At 36.6% G+C, this 17,450-nt stretch overlaps 1 protein-coding gene across 8 annotated transcripts in view; it reads left to right on the top strand.

Annotated features, from left to right (window-relative positions):
• Positions 1 to 17,450, top strand: part of PARD3 (par-3 family cell polarity regulator) — a 470,848-nt gene that overhangs the window by 450,899 nt on the left and 2,499 nt on the right. For all 8 annotated transcript variants that reach the window (XM_075144058.1, XM_075144059.1, XM_075144057.1 and 5 more), the window contains 2 exons: positions 4,532 to 4,652; positions 14,282 to 14,409. In XM_075144058.1, coding sequence (XP_075000159.1) covers positions 4,532 to 4,652; positions 14,282 to 14,409 — 249 coding nt within the window. The remainder of the gene's footprint in view (positions 1 to 4,531; positions 4,653 to 14,281; positions 14,410 to 17,450) is intronic.

The following is a 17,450-nucleotide window of genomic DNA, read 5'->3' as shown; positions in this document are numbered from 1 at the left end:
CTGCAGATGGGAGGCAATGGGGTGCCAAGTAGAGATGCGATACAAGGAAGCCCAGCCACTGTCCAACCCAAGTTAACTTTGGCCCTAAAAGCCTTTCCTTGATTTTTATTTCTTTTAAGAACATTTAACAATGAGAGCACTTGGAAAGAAGAACATCACTTGCATCCGATGCTAGGAGGTGCTAATTGTCTTCCGTAAGTTCACAGTCGTCCTGTTATTAAGCAGGCATAGGGAAAGGCTGTCTGGGCAACCTGTGGTTACTGTAGAGAGTTGTAATTCCAGTTTTGCTAAAAAGTTTAAAACTAGCATAGGTCAAATCTTCAATAAACTTTGGATGGATTTCAAGTTAAACTCCTTCCTTCCTGCTAGTAGTCCTGAATTCTTTGAGGTGAATTAGCCTTCAGATTTTCAGTTCATTTGAATGAAAAACTCAAACAAAACATGGTGCATTTAATTAAACTTTTGAGGACTTGCGCCATACATCTGCAAAAGTCAAAAGGGAATTTAAACAGCAGGAACACCTGCAGACCTGCATCCTAGTAGTCTGTTGATATGACCCTACCTCTCTTGGATGAATTCATCCAACAAGTCAAAATTCATTTTGCTTTAGACTGGCTGAGGACTTTTCACACTGGATATAGTTTGTTTAGATCTGTCCCAAGAGATAATGCTGTGACTGACATAAAGAATTGTAGATAAAACAGAACATCTCAGGACCTGAAAAGGAATAAAGTTAGGTCTGCACTTTTAGGTTTGCACTCCAAAACTTTATTTGTGGCAGTTTTTTGTTGTGATTATGAGTTCTGCATTTCCCTCCTTTTGGAAGTAGTAATTGTTGGCTGGGGGTTGAATGAGATACCAAGCGGGTGTGCCAAGTGTTCCCGGAGTGCAGTGGGAGACATAAAAAACATAGCAAAAAAGCACTGATGATAAAATTAACTAGATGAAGAGAGGCATGAAAAGAAATGGGAGAGAGCGTGACAGGCCAGGAGGGAGATGTGCAAGCCTTCACTGGTGCAAAAGTTAGGGCAGCTGAATAATTTAACACAGAGAATCAGAACAAGGTTGAGAAGAAAATGCAAACAAAAAGAAGCCAATGTGAGATAAAGTCTAAACCCTCAACTAATCTTTTCTTAAAAGTATCTTAGCCCCACCTTAGCTGCTTGCCTTTTCCCTTTTCCTCTTCTAAACAAAAATGTTTCTTTTTTTTTATTATTATAAAACCGCTGATTTGACCTCACTTTCTGTGTCTCACAGACTTTTTGAGCACAAAGAAGTTTGAGTAGATACAAAAGTGGTTTTTTCTTTTAATTTAGCTCTTTCTTTTCTGTGAAATAGTCCTTTTTTATAATTCACTTCTTTTGCAATTTTCTAAATTTGGGTCATGTCCCTTGCTTTTCAGATAAAATAGAAATATTGTTAGAAGATTTATCTTCTCTGCCATATCAAACCTTTTAATAACTTTGAATAACTTTTCTTAAATCTTTTCTGCCATTATCCAACCTTTTAATAACTTTGAATAACTTTTCTTATATCAGCTTGACTTTTCTTTTCCTTTTCTTTTTTTCTTTTCTTTTCTTTTCTTTTCTTTTCCTTTCTTTTCTTTTCTTTTCTTTTCTTTTCTTTTCTTTTCTTTTCTTTTCTTTTCTTTTCTTTTCTTTTCTTTTCTTGTCTTGTCTTGTCTTGTCTTGTCTTGTCTTGTCTTGTCTTGTCTTTTTTTTCTTTTCTTTTCTTTTCTTTCTTTTCTTTTTTCTTTTTTTTTCCTTTTTCTTTCTTTTCCTTTCCTTTCTTTTCTTTTCTTTTCTTTTCTTTTCTTTTCTTTTCTTTTCTTTTCTTTTCTTTTCTTTTCTTTTCTTTTCTTTTCTTTTCTTTTCTTGTCTTGTCTTGTCTTGTCTTGTCTTTTCTTTTCTTTTCTTTTCTTTTCTTTTCCGTTCTTTTCCTTTCTTTCTTTTCTTTTCTCTTTTCTTTTCTTTTCTTTTCTTTTCTTTTCTTTTCTTTTCTTTTCTTTTCTTTTATTTTATTTTTTTTTATTTTATTTTTATTTTTGTCATTAGAGTAAGTTGTTCTTAGGTCTAGAGACAAGTTAATCATAAATCCCAGGATCTTCCTTGTCCTTTGTTGTTCCATCTCTGCAGTGTAAAGGGTGTCAAATTCATGCCTTTGATGTTCGGGAGGATTGGCTTCATGGCAAGGACACTATACATTTGCTTGCTATTCCTCTGTTGATGTAATTGTTTTAATGAATAACAATCACAAAATGTGCAGAAGTCCTCAGATCTGTAGTAAGCCTTCCAGTAGCCCGGTTTGGGGCTGGTAGAGTGTGTCTGTTCTTTATAATGCACAGGGTTTAGTGCAGTACTTTTGGGGTTTACCTTCTGTTTTTCTTTGCCATTGGATAATTGCTCCAGTGTCACTTTTGCTCTGTGATCCTTTACAGTTTGAAACAACTTTGATTAAGGAAGGCTGATTATTTACCAATCATCTTGAGTAGTTCAAGGTGTTTACATTCGGTGTTTTCCTAGTAATTTTGCATCGAAGTTCAATGGCATTTCTCTTTCAAACATATGTTCTTATACCTGAAATACTAATACTTAAAATATTTTGCTACATTTAAGTGCAATTTATCTTACAGAAAACACTGTCTGTGTAGAAGGTATTGGACTACTTGTTTGTTAGATTAACAATACTATTTTTAAAAATCAACAGACCATTTAAAAGTATTTTGTATATCTTGTACTGGCTTGTGATGATTACGTTTAAAATGTGCACTATATAGCAACGCATGGGAAAAAAAAAAGTGGTTGTACAGTAAAGCAAGGCAGAATCTGACAATAAAGAATAAATTTACATAACATAAAACTGCAAATGGAGATAAGCTGTTCCACAAAATTAAATTGAATTAAGGAAATAGAATTAGCAACACACCTACAATGAAATGGAAATTTTGAAAATGCCACAATGTTTCATTTCCACCTGTTCTAAATAAAGCGCTCTTTAACTGTACTTCTCAAAATGGCAATTTGCACATAGAAGTTGACCTACCCTACAAATAAAGCATTTCTTAAAGCTCCCATTTGCAAAAAAATGAAAGAAAACACTTCTCTAAATTCCTTCCTTTTCTTTGCCTTTGGTTTCAAAGAAAAGAAAAAAAAACCAAACCTCTTCAAAAATTAGCCTTTGCTAGAACCATGCTAATTTTTCTGTTTGACCAACCAAGCTCCATTTAATGGCACTGAAAAGAGTGGGAGGTAACGTCTCAAACACCTACAGCCTCCAATCCACTGCACCTACAAGTCCCAAAAGACATGGAAAACAGTCACAAATGGACTCCAGAATCGCCTCTTTTCATATGAGAGAAGACATGGGATATAAATTCACTGTGTTTTATTGTACCCTGTGTCCAAGAACAGGAATCTATGGAATTGTTCTCCGTTGTGTCCCTGCAGATTTCTCTTTTGAAACAAAGTAATAGCTGACCATTCCTCATCAGCTCTTTTGAAATAAACAATGAAATGCACAGCTTAAGAAGGCCATAATAAGAGATTAAAATGCTTCTGGTTAGTCTTGATATAACATATTTGTTTGTCAGGCTTCCTGTGATTTCCACATTAACATGTTTGAAATACGGTGGGGGTTGTAGGGGTCAGGTGCGAGCCGCACAGCTGGAAAAACGGCAGCGAGATTAATAAATACCCACTTTCTCTCTGCCCCGTGAAATAAGCCATTCCTGTGCATATTTCATTATGGTTTCACATAAACCTGCGCTACGGAGGGTGGATTATGTGCAATAGGCATTGTGGAAAAATTGATGGTTTTGAAGAATTCAAGGTTTTGGGTGTGGTGTTACACAGCAGTACCTCCAGGGCTGAGCCCTCCCCAGCCCACCGGCATCCATGGGGCATCAGCCAGCACTGGTCTGCTGCCCGAATGCGTTCCTGCATACAGCCCTGTCAAATGGATTGCTTTTTACTGGCCCCCAAGCCTTTTAATGCTTTCAGACTGATCAGTTTAAAAGACTTGTTAAAAACAGAACTAAGGGATGACAAGCTCTTATTGATTGGGGAAAATAATCAAATTTTGTATAGGTAGGGCCTTCAGGCTTTGTAATGAATTTGATGTGATTAAAGATCTGACAGTACTACAGTTTATTGATTGGGAAAAATATCTTTCATGCTTATGCAGTAGCAGAGATCATTAGGACTTTTCTCGTAATTTCCCTTTATGTTAAGTCTGACACTAGTGCATAGTTTCCTCTTCATTTCTAGGAGTAGCATAGAGTGAAAAGATGCCAGCAACTTTTGATGACTTTTAGGAATAGCCTCATTCGTCTTATCCTTGCACTACATGAAGTTTCTTTATAAGTCAAACAGCATTGATCATCTTTGAAAAACTAAAGATCTTTGTACTAAATGCTTGGAAATTATTTTTAAGTCTGTACTCCTGCGCTGCAGTAGCAGTCCCTTGCTAAGAAATTACAGTCAGAGATGACGGTTCCTAAGGATATTGATCATGTCCATCCTCCCTCTTTTAGCAACAGATCAACCCCTAACAATCATGACCGGATACAGCGCCTGAGACAAGAGTTTCAGCAAGCAAAGCAAGATGAGGACGTGGAAGACAGGAGACGTACTTACAGTTTTGAGCAGCCATGGGTAAGTGTACGGAGTCCGTCACATCTGGAAAGGTTCCCTAACTCCCACTGTCCCTGGGCTGGTCCGGAGCAAAGCGATAGGAATGCAGGGTCCTGTGCCTCCAGACTTCTGCCCTTTCCGTTATCCCCATTATTAGTTCATTGATGTTTTTTTCATTTTTAAATTTCTTCAGCCATCTGTCCTGTGTGCATATAGCGTTATTTGCTCTGTGTTTAGGCCCTCGATTCTGTGAGTTACTACTTGGATTTTTTTTGCCTCAAAGGCAGTATCAATTATTCTGGAATTTTCTGGGAAAATCAGAATAAAACACATGCTAACGATAAAGAATTTAGAGAGCACATGTAACCTTGTAAATGGTATTTTCTCTGAAGCAATATCACTGTGATTAGTTCTTTTCCTTAAGAGGAAGAGCTATGTATTTTCACAGTAAAAAAGGAGAGATATGCATAATAGCATGCTTCACAGTAGTACCCCTTTGCCACTTATATTAGCCAAGACAGTTCTGTCTCGAGATATACGTCCTAATTGATCATTTAAATCCTGTTCAATCCGATCTAGCGTTGTGATACAATTATGTAAATCCGTGTGCTTATCTTGTTTAACATAATTGAATGAAGCAGTGTTGCTTTTTAATCAATTACGTATCCTAAATTAGGATCCTTTAAATATGGGACAAATATTTTATTGTATTTTTATTTAAAATTTCACAACAAAGACAGTGAACAATTTGCTTACATTCCAAAAAAAGTGGGAGCTGTATGATGAGAGCAGTAGAATCTCTCACAGCTTCCTCCGAAGCGGGTTTAGGTGACGGGTTATCGTTACGTAGCCTTACGATGCACACAAGACCGAGGTGGAAATAGCTGAAGATCAGCATCTGTGTGTACGAAGTCACTGAGAACAACCTAGGTAACGTCATAATGTATATGACATCTTTGGTTGCCTATTGTGGTGGATATAGAAGATTTTATTACTTTTGTTGGATCTCTGTGTCCTTGTCCGTCTTAAACTCACCAATTTGAACCTGTGGTATTTTTGACATGCAGCATGGAGAGGAACAAAGGTAAATGTATCCCTAAATGACCTAACACTGCTTAACATACTGTATCAGGATATAAGCTTCTCTTTTCCCATGTTAGAAAACCTCTAACCTTCTCTGAAATTGTATAAATGAAATAAACATTTTTTTATGACCAGATGTTTTCGATTTGATGTGGTGAAGATAATGTGATAGCTCATCACAGTTATAGTGTAGCAGTTTTGGGGTGAAAGGGGGCTGGGTGTAGGAGGTACTTTCCATTATGCATATCAACTGCTGTTTAGGCTCCAAATGAGAGATTTGAGCAGCATTCTTGGGAAAACTGTGTATGAGAAAAACTTGCACTCTTGAAGACTTGGGAACTTAACTACCGAAGGTCATGGGCCAAATTGTTGTATATCTAAATGCCATAGCAACTTTAGACAGGCAACTTGGCTTTTATTATAGTTTCTTATAATGAGCGAGGAGGGAATTATTTGGATGACAGGCTGATTACCTTAGGAATGGAATAATTTCCTAAATTGTGGGTCAGAACACTGACCTTTCCTTTTTCTCTTATTCAAACAAATGGGATCTCTCTGTTTACTCCCCTTCTACAGATCATGCAAATGAGCTCAAAGTGACTAATTCAGCTTAACATATTAATATTAATTCTGAAGCTTATTGTTGCTTTTGTAGGAGCTGCTCTGTTGTTAAATACATAGTTGACCAAATGTTTTATTTTAGATATGTACTTAAAAAAAATTGGCTCAGAGTATTTTTGAATTATAATTTTTTTTTTCCATCGTGAACTCCAGCCTTTCAAGATCACAATGCTTGGAAAGGATAAAGCAATGATCTCATCCATTTCAGCAGTTCACAGTCATTTCGGTGTTAAGGAGTCATAACCCTCTCTCTTAAGGAGTGTGTATTACTTTAACATATTAGTATAAAATGATGGACTTTGTTAAGACGCCCTCTCAAAACAGATCCAGATGTATTATTAAATACCAGTGACACAAAAAAATGCAAAAGTGTTTTATAATACGTATGCAGGAAAATACTTGGATACATTCATCAACATCTTTTCAGTCTTCTCCATCTGTAAGCTGTCGGTTACAAACCACAGCAGTGAAAAGTGCACCTGTATGTGGACAATTGTTGAAAAGTGTGTTTTCACCTGAGGGAGATGGCTTGCGCAGCCTACATAAACAAAAGGCTTTACATCCAGAGATGCTTCTGAGCCACATGACAGCAGCCAACTCTGACCTGATTTGGATAGAAAGAGAGAAAAAAAACCATCCACGGAGAAGTGTGTGCTATGAGGTGATAAGTAGTTTGCATTTCTCATTAACAAGATGATGGGAGGGTTGAGGATAGGGAACAAAGTGCTGATGTGATGTGGGACTATTGGTTACTTTAAGGAAGTGTAAATGAACGCAAAGTTTGCAGTGTAAGTAATGGATACTGACGGAAATCTGGGAGCTCTGAGGATATTGAGAGGAGCTCAATAGCTCAGAAACCCTCTAATATATTATCAAAACGATCCTGTGAACGTCACCAACTCCAATCCATCCCGGACCATTAATGGCCTGTGACAGAGAAGTCCGGTTACCCGTGACAAATACCTTCAGTCTCCTCCACGGGTTGGAGGCAGACCTCCGTACCATGGAGCACTACATCACGCTGGCTCTGAATGATGCCCGTGGCAGAGAGACCGGCGCCTGGCCCCATCCCTTTCTGGCTGTTCCCATCAGGTGAAGGTTATTTCTCTGTAGATGAGCAATGCGACAGAGCTGGACTTCTTGCCTGGCTGTGGTTGCCCTGCCAGTAAACAAAATACTTGACTGCCTACAAGTGTTCATACAGCATCAGGCAGCTTAACAGACAGAAAAAGTGATAGCGCTGGAATGAGATGACACCGTCTATTAAGCAGCGTAACGTTTCTGCTCAAGGCCGTTTGAATGACACACTGTTAAGGTTTAATAACCAACTAACTGTCGCAACATCGAGCCATCTCTAAAACCCACTAGTTCTGCAATTGAGTCAAAGCTTTCTGGAAAAGGTTTTCGCATTTGTTTAAGATAACTTTCTCAGGCTTCATAATTTTTTTCTCTTACATGGCTTTTTTATTTTTCTTGTTTCAAAAAACAAGGTACAAGAGGGCATCACGGGCAATACCGTATGCCTGATGTTACACGGGAAAAAAAAAAGAAAAATAACAGAAAGTGTGATTAATCCATTTTCATCCTGCCGGTGTTAATTCTAGTCAGTGTTTGCAGAAATGTGTAACTGGGCATGTAGAATTGCGTGGAATCACAGTATGTCTGCTAATATTTAAGGCCCTTGCTGTTGCTATGACATTTTTATACCAATGCAGGATTCTTTTGGGGCTGATTTTTCTGTTCGGTGCCAAAGTTGAGTCTCTAGTTTTTGTTCTTTTCTGGATAGTACTGGGTTTGCTGAGGTTTATCCTTGCTTGCACCAGTCCTGGGCTTTGGGGTATTTTGGTTGTAATTTGTTCCATATCTTGTATTTTTGCCTAGTCACATCTTAATTAACAGATCCCCACCTTCAATAACAAAAACACAGCATTGTAGCCCTAAATGTCATGGGAGTGAACAATCCAATTAAAAAAGAGCATATTAAATCTGTTGAAAACATTACAACTGCTTCCCAGTCCTGCTTGTAGAAGCACACTGACTATCAAAAAACTCTACAAAGATGCAGCAGGGACAAAACTTGGTGATTTATTTCTTCATCTTTAATAAAAAAAATCAGTGCTAAAAACGGAAAGTGGCAAATTTCATTAGATATACATTCTTCTCCAGTCGTCCCGGATCTGTTTGGATGGTGGGAGAAAATTGGCATCGAGAGAGCAGCTGAGCAAACTCTACTTAAAATATTTAGGAGTCAAATAAAAAGATTTTTTTTTACTAAAGATAACAGCTAACTGGGTCAAAATAAATATACTACCTGACTCGTCTGAGTATAGCTTTAATTACATGCACAAATTTGTGAAAGGTAAATAACTGCATGATTTTCATAGAGGAAAGACTCCAGAGGTCCAAATAACATACTTAGCATGGCTTGATAGATAAATGCTAAGGAAATTTAGGGACTATGCTTGTTTTTTCTGCTGTGTGTTGATGTGTAGATCTTGCCTCTAAGACAGATATAAAGAAAAAAAAATTCTTTTTTATCTGTTTATGGTACTCGTATTTTATCCCTGTACTCGAGTCCTTGACCTATTCATAATGAATATGACCTATACACATGAATTATTACCTATACATAATGAATTCTAAATAATCTAAAATTCTTTTAGAAAAACAAAAGCCTGTTTTTTATTGCTGTAACTTCCACTGTAACACATTTTACCTGGAAAAATGAATAACAGACTATATTCAAAACAAACATTTTAAAGTTTATATCAGGTTGTAAATTATGTAGAATTACTCAACACATTAATGAGAAAGAAAAGTTGTTATGAATCCATCTCAAGAGTCTCTTTCGGAATATTTTATTCAAGATATTAGACAGTACATCATGGAACATTGCAGTAGACAAAGAATACCTTAGGAACTAAATTGCTGTTTCTCCTACCCCGATCTGTTTCAGAGAGGAAACCAAAGTTATGCTGGGCAGCCTCTCCACAGGTAGTTTCTTTTCAGTTGTGTAGTTAATATCCATTCTGTGCTAAATCTGTGAAGGATTTAATGAAATACCAGCAATTTCTTGCCAAGATTTAGACTCTGACTTTAAAATTTTATATTTGAAAATTTTTCCCCCACTAGTTTCAATCTACTAATTTATGTGAAACAGAAGATTTTAAAAAGAAATTAAATAATTTCAGTTTGTAAACAAACATATTTATAGCTCACAGGCATGCAGTGCATGTAATACCCCAGGCAGAATTTCAGGACTAAGTGATTTGTTTCTACCATACTGAAGATTTTCTTTCTGCTGCTGCTATACACAGAATGGAAATCTTAGTCCCATACCACGCCATTCAGCTTCCTACATATACACCATAGAAAGATACACAAAAGGATGGGATTTTCTTATTATATGGTGTTTGAATTAATACACACACCTGTTGGCAATTTTTAAAAGAAATACTGCTATATGTTCTGTTCACCATAGCAACGTAAACAAAAAGATGGAAGCAAAAATAGTTTCCAAGGACATCTCCCAGAACCATTGAATGTTTTTTATCATTCTGAATTTTCATATACGCAGTTACTGGATTGTCTGTCATCTGTGCCAAGTACATTTACACATAAAGCAGGCAAGGTCGTTCAATCTTATCTATTTCTAATTAGTGCTGAACTATAAGAACCACGGACTTTTTGGGGGGCCTTGTGTATACCAACTTCCCCAGATGAGCTTGAAACTTAAACACAGAGCTTAATCTGAAAAAAATTAGCACATTTATTTTAATATTAAATAATGGTATTTTTTAATAACTGGGAAAATACTAAGGGACTTGTTCCTTTAGTAGTCTCCCTATTAACCATTTCTTTATCAGCACAAAGGAGTTTGATTTTGAGTCAGCGTTTCTGCCAGCTTCTCCCTATGTCAGTAGGCTGTGAGATAGGTGTGTCGCCTCAACTGGTGGATCTCCTGTCGCCTGAACTGGTTGGATCTCCCTGAAAGTCCAGTACCCTGGATCACCCCCATGATCTCTTCTCTCTAATTCTGTGGCAACTTCGATCCGTGCCCGTCCTGGAGTATCCATGCTGCTACCACGCTGAGCTACCCTCGGTGGGCAGAAATGCCACTCTGCAGGGAAGGAAACTGTGTGGGCAGCCACTGGCGTAGCTAGGAAAGAGAGGAGGAACCTTTACCCTTAAAACATGCTGCCCTTTACTGCTGGTAGTGATCAGTGCAACATCAGCCATGGGTACATTTTGTGTAAAATCAAAAAATGTTGTTTGGATAAAGTGAGAAATCTGTAGAAACTTTTAACTTTGCAGCCCTGGTTTTAAATTAATGTCTCTTTGAGAAGTGAACCGTGTAATTTCATGTATCTTAAAGCACAATTTTACGTGCTGAATATTGTTTAACAATGCTGAATGCAATAACTATCATTGCCACTTAAATGTATTGTGGAAGACATGAACATACATTTATTTGTGTAGCGCAGCCTTGGTTGTTATTGTGGCCTTGACTGCATCCTGATTTAAAAGGTCAGTGCTTGTCATACATCTCATTGCAAACAAGGCCAGAGTTCTTATCAATCTGTACTGTGAAGACCGAGCTGTTGCCAGGTTTTGTTGGGTGATTTCAGGTTGTTATAATTGTACTTAGCCTTGTGTTGATATCAGTGTTAAAATTACTGTGTTATGTGTATTCCTTATACATGGGTTTTTGCTGCTGTTGAAAGATGTGAAAGTAGTTCAGCTTTTTTTTTTTTTAATTACCTCCATTTTGTGCTCATATAAATGGGGTATGAATGCATATAGATGTGTGTTTCTGTATATATTTTATATAAGTATATATGTAAAAGTATACTTTGGGGATTGAGACAAAATTACCAATTAGCTATTGAAGACTAAGGTTACTTTTGACATAAATATTTTTGGTTTAGATACTTTAATTGAAAGCATATTGAAAAGATAAATCACTGTATGGAGATCTGCATTTTTCTGAACAAGTTAAGGGTCCAAAAAGGAATATGTTAAGTCTTTATATCATCATAACCATATATCAAGGGCATTCACCATGGTATCACTGAGGTTTTTAATGAAAAGAATTGAAAGAAAGGCCTTTTCATTAATAAGATGGTTGAGTGTACCTGTCTGTGTATGTATATGTTATCTTATGGGATATGTGATTACGTACAGACAGAGTATTTTTATGTCTTATTGCCATGTTTTTGAATGCTTGAAAGCAGATTTGATTATATGAATAGCTCATTATAGATGTGAACAACATGCAGACAGGACTCTAAATAAGTATCCTTTTCAGATTAGTTAAGTATTGGAAATCCACTTAATTTAACAGGGCATACAGGTACTCATACCTTCAGAAAATCAGATAATGGATTTTAGATGTTTGCCTTTAGACCCATCAAATTATAAATGCTGTCCATTAGACGAAATTCTGTGTGAACTGCCAGAGATCCAGACCTCACCCCTCAGATCCAGTCATTCTGGGCACGCGCTACAGCGGGCAGACAGGCGTGATAGCCCCTGCCTCTATTTAACCATTGGTTCCTGTGTGCATTAAAAAAAAATTATCTCTGAAGCTCCGTTTTGATCATAGTCCATCCATAGTCCATTAGGGCTTTCAAAGCCTCTGTCTCTTTTGTAAAGGCTTTTGTGGTGACTTCAACTCTCTGCACATGTGTGTGCGTGTACTTGCATTCACGCTTTCTGCATGTTGCATTTTAGTGTCTTGCATAAGCCTAAACTGAGCAGCAGCTCAATTCTAGCTCCACCTGTTTGATAACTTAACCATTCCCTGTGCTGTAAAATCCTTTAATCTGTTATATTTACAGTGAACAGAGAAAAGTGAAACTGTGTTTTCAAATAAAGAGAAGCAATTCTGATTTCACGTCTTATCTGTGATAACTACTTTCTCACATATGACATAATGTAGCTTTCCAACTATATGCAAGCTTTCTAACGTTGTTAAAGTGGAACCCACAAAATGAGGAGATTGGCTCTAAAATCTTAGTTTAAATGTTTTTATTCCTTATGGAGAACTTGAGATGGGAACTTCTAAGTTTCCCTCTGGTTCTCTGTAAGCTGCTTATAACCACACTGGAGAGAATTCACAAATAAATCTTGTGATTTTCAGGTAATCACTCGCTTCCATAAGCTGAGCCCTTCAATAAAATACCAAATGTCAGAAGACTCTCAATAAAGTCAAGAAAGTTAGAAATGTTGACATATGCAATAACTGAAACACTGCTCTGTATGTGTTGCCCTTATTTAATATAGTAGGAAATCTCCATGGGGGGTTGTTGGTTTGGACATACATATGTACAGCTTATTCATCTCTAAGAAAATTTCCCACAAGGCTGACACATGATTCTGTTTTCTCAACTTGTTGCTTTATCATACCATTCTTAAAGCATTTTTCATTACAAATACTGTTTTACTGAAGTTTTTACAGAGTAAATCTATTCTGAAGTAGACATCGATGTTGCATTAAGGATTCTCTTAAATAAATTCTCCGTTACTCATAGTCTATGTTTTCACATTCTGATTCTTTTGCACAATAATCTCGTAAGGGGAAAGGCAGTTGTTCACCAAATTGTATCTATCTGTTAAATTCTGAGCCGAGACAGATGCTCTGTCTGAAGTGTATTGTTATTGAAAATGAAGTTTCTGAAAGTTGTACACCTGCTTCAAATTTGTTGTGTTTCTGGCTACCTGTAGGTGCTTGACTATATAGTAAGCCAAAGGAGAAGTTTATGTCACAAATGACAACTTTCTAGTTTCTAAAACTTGTCTTCCATGTAAGCAGCTTTTGAAAAGTCTTTTATCTTGCAGGTATTTGTCAACCATTATGATATCTTTCTGCTGCAGAAATTATAACGGCAAAAAACAGAAGAGATGTTCATTTTGAGGAAAGGCACAGATAAAAAGGCAGAAAGTGTTTTAACAAAAGCAGGTCTGAGACAAGCTATTTCAGTCCCGGGCTCAGCCAAGTGGTTATGCTCCCTAACCTTCCAGTGATTAGACTTTCGTGTTTTGAATAGAACCGGTAATTTTAGGAGAGAAAATAGTGTTCTATTTCTTTGTTAGGTGAAACGTTATTATTAAAACAACAAGAAAAGGCCATAACATTCTTTGACTTTTGTGGCGCCCTATTTTGCAACTTGAAATCACAAAATCTGAAGAGAGTAGCAATGTAAAATGAAAAGTAATATCTCTACAAAAGTAAACTTTTTCATAATCCAAAATTTGAATTCAGCCGTTCCGCCAGATCTTGACTGGTAATGCTCTGTATTCCCAGAAAGGCCATTCATTTTCATGTCCTCTTAGTATTGGCCTCAAAGTTTCAAATTGTCGCCTCATTAAGATGTTATCTAAAATCCTTCTCAGAGATACAGGATTCCCCATTGTCCACAAGAGACTTGCTAAATTTATCTACTTGATCATATCGAACCAGAAAATGTTTCTCTGTCTCTCAGAAAAGCAAGCGGTGCATGTCTGGACCAACAGCAAAATAGGATGGCTCCACTAAGGGAGAGCATCGCTTGAGCGTACTGGTGAGGTTCAAAAGAGCTGCTGTGCCCCCTCCTCCCTCAGATCCTCAGGGGGGTGTAAAACTTAGCATTACCATGGCTAGGCTAACTTACAGTGTCCGAAGATCCGTTCCACTGACTTAATTTAAATTGCAGTGTACCTATAAAGGCACAACCCATTCTGGACCAATATTTTCCTGATACATCTCAGAAATAGTAGGTCAGAAAAAGAATCTGTAGCACAGAACATTGTTATTGGTAAGAATTTAACATAATTATTATGAAAGAGCTACTTGAACCGCATGTTGAAACAAATACAATAGTATGTGTACAATAGCAATTTAAATGGTAGCCCTTTTGTGGGTATTTTTCTGCTTTTTTAAAGACATTTTCTTTTTCATTTTGTAGCCAGGCACCAAGACGTACTCACAGAGTGGCAGACACTCGGTATCAGTAGAGGTTCAAATGCAGCGGCAGCGGCAAGAAGAAAGAGAGAGTTTCCAACAAGCTCAGCGGCAGTACAGCTCATTACCCAGGTATGGTAACTGTCTGAAGCTATTCAGTGTATATGAGCCTGGAGCTAATTTCGTTTGTGGAAGGAAAATGTTGTACTTAGTGCAGACACTTTTGTTTAGCATTGATATAAGGTGGAATGTATTCAGTGTGGAAGAGGCATGAAATTTCTTAAGTGAGAGCATGTGGTAGCTATTTATTTTAGGAGAATTACTTCAGAGCTGATTTCAGTGGGATTTGATGACACTCAGCACCCAACAGAATTGAGACATTAAAACAAAGCTATTCTTTGTGGGACACCATCCAGTTTAATTTTCTGCAATTACAAAAGTCTCCTGAGCATGACATGGGTTGTCCCCTTTTGACATGTCAGACTATTTTTTTTTCTTTTGCCTAATTCCTTAGTGGTTAGAAATTCTATCTTTGTGATGCTGATACAGAGAAGAAACTTAAAAGGAAAAAAAAATCTCAAGACCTCAAACAAAAGAATATGGAACTATCCAAAAAATCAGGGGCATCCAAGTTTCCAGTATATACATATCTTCTAAGTAACTGGGTCATTAGCAATGGAATACTGAAAATTAATACACTTTTTGTCTAAACAAATCTTAGATTTTTTTTTTTAAATTAGATGTTTGGGCAAAATGTCTTTTACTTGATATTTAGCTTTAAGAATTATTAGAAGTTTACCCAACTTGTATTGTAAGTTAGATGGCTATTGTAGTTAAGCGTTATGCAAATAGTCTTTGCATTTTCAAATATCAGTGGCAATGGTTGAATGGAGAATCCTTTACACCGGAGGTTGGTGTGAATTTCCCTTGATTCTAGTTGTTTCTTCCAATAAGGTTGTATTATTTTTTGTGCCCCATGTGAAAATGGTGTGGGAAATATATTTGTGTGACAACATGTGTTTTACCAAGTATATCATAACTCTTTTTTTGAAACAAATAGAAGCTTCATAATCAAAGTTATCTAATCATGAACTCTTATCCTAACAACATCTTTGAAAACAAAACAGATCTCTCATATTTTCACATGCTCAGATTTTCAAATTCAGTGTAGAATTTGTCTGTTAAGTTTGGAAGGTGGGAATGGAAAATGTAAAGACTGTGTTTTCTGAGATTGTTAGTTTGTCATCTTGAAAATCTTTATGTTCCCTTTGCTTCTTATCTCTACCTTCCTTCTGAAGTGACCATACCTATTAATGCCATATTGTTTTTCCTGAGAAATTCTCTTTCAGTTTTGCTAGACCCAGCAATGCACAGATTGAGTGGAAGAGCATGGATGCTAGTGTTGCTTTTAAGTTAGGGGGGTTATTTTTAGTTTTAAAACTATGATTCTTAAAACTCGCCTCCCCTGTTCTGCTCAATCACTGGTAGCATTTAAAAGTTGGAAGTCAATTGTAATGCAGTTCCAGTGGCAGAAATTAATACCTGTAAGGAGAAAATTAATCTACAAAAAATTTGGAAAATAATGTTTTGGGTCATAGAAATGCTTGTCTTGAAAAGAGTGACTGAGAACTTCACTCAATGTGGTTTTCAACATGAGAAATGACTAGCAAGCTAGCAGTGCATGTTACTGAGTAATTAATGATAATTTAATGACTTTGAGCACTCTGGGTATTTGAGCTGAGAGCAGACAGCATTTCAGGACCCTGGGCTAAAGTTGAGTGCTGTAAATACCACGACACTCCTATAACAAGCTGGGACATCCAGTTCTCCAGCTTTACGAACTGTTTGTAACTCTGTGACTGATCTTTAAAGAAATCTTACTCTTACTCTGAAACTTAGGTCCCACGCTTAATGTTGCAACTATGGTTTTGTAATGATTAAAGTTTGTGCACTGGCTTCATTCTTTGTTGCTTTTCATCTTGTATAGTCTCTAGGTGCCTCCTTTTTTTTCCCTTTGTACATTTAAATTATTAGTACTGAAGGCAAATAAACTCTTGAGTCAATTTTAAAGGATCTTCCCAGAAAGACAGTGAAAGTGGGCCAACTAATTTTGAAAAAGTACCAGAAAACAGTCAGTAAATTAAATCAGTTCATCTAGTTATCCTCTTGTCCCATGTGAAACTGTAAAAACAATGTTTAGCTCCAAGTTCATTTTCTAGTACTTAAAATTTATCTTACTCTAGATCAGAAACCTGACAGTTTCGTAGCCCACAGAGGTTCGTTCAATTTGCTGTTGTTCCAGGGAGTGATAAAACATGGCTCAGAAACATCATTTCTTTGGCATAGTTGGTTATGTGAATACCAAGAACAGCTATAAAAATTTGCATAAGAATTTACATTATGTTGTAATTTATGCTGTAATAATTTACATTTATCCTGACTAACAATTTTCATCCAAAGGTCTCAAAATCTATTATGAAATAAGGTTGGTATGGTCATTTTCAAATTATATGTGTGGAAGGAAGATTGCAAAAACATTGGGTAACTTGTTACTTTTACTAATGGTAGAAAAATTCTCCGGGTCTCCTGTCTCTCCACTGCATATTCATTGGATGAGGCCACACTGACATGAAAAACCAAGCCATATATAAACAACTAAATTATTTTCTTATTGATTAATGTCGCAATATATTTCGTTTTACTGCTTGATTCTCGTACACTAATTTTAATCTCAAAATGGGTATCTCTTTTGCTGCAGCACAAAATTGTTTTACTTTATCATCACCAATCTTATTTTAAATTCATAAAAGCATCTAGCAGCTTGATAGTAAATTAAAGCTATTTCAAAACCATAATCTGTCTTCAAAATAATGTGATGATTTATCGTGAAAAGAGATAAGAATTTGTAATTCCTATATGTATTTGATTTATTTATCTACCCCATGGAGCCAAAAAATGAGCAAGAAAGGTTATCTCTGCCTTTTCTTTTATGAAAGCTATAGCAAACTGGGAAACAGTCCTGATAGCACAAAATTCCTTAGTTCTGGAAATGGGAGGAAGAAGCTCTCATCTGTGCAACTACCTATCAATAATGAGCTTTATCTTCTGACTTGTGCAGTGTTAGAGCAAGTGTTTTAAAGATCTGCCTGTTGCATTTTTAATCAAGTGTGAGT

Source organism: Calonectris borealis, chromosome 2 (assembly GCF_964195595.1).
Source record: "Calonectris borealis chromosome 2, bCalBor7.hap1.2, whole genome shotgun sequence".
Classification (NCBI taxonomy): Eukaryota; Metazoa; Chordata; class Aves; order Procellariiformes; family Procellariidae; genus Calonectris; species Calonectris borealis.
The sequence above is the reverse complement of the archived record's forward strand: the minus strand, read 5'-3'. Positions and strand labels throughout refer to the sequence as shown.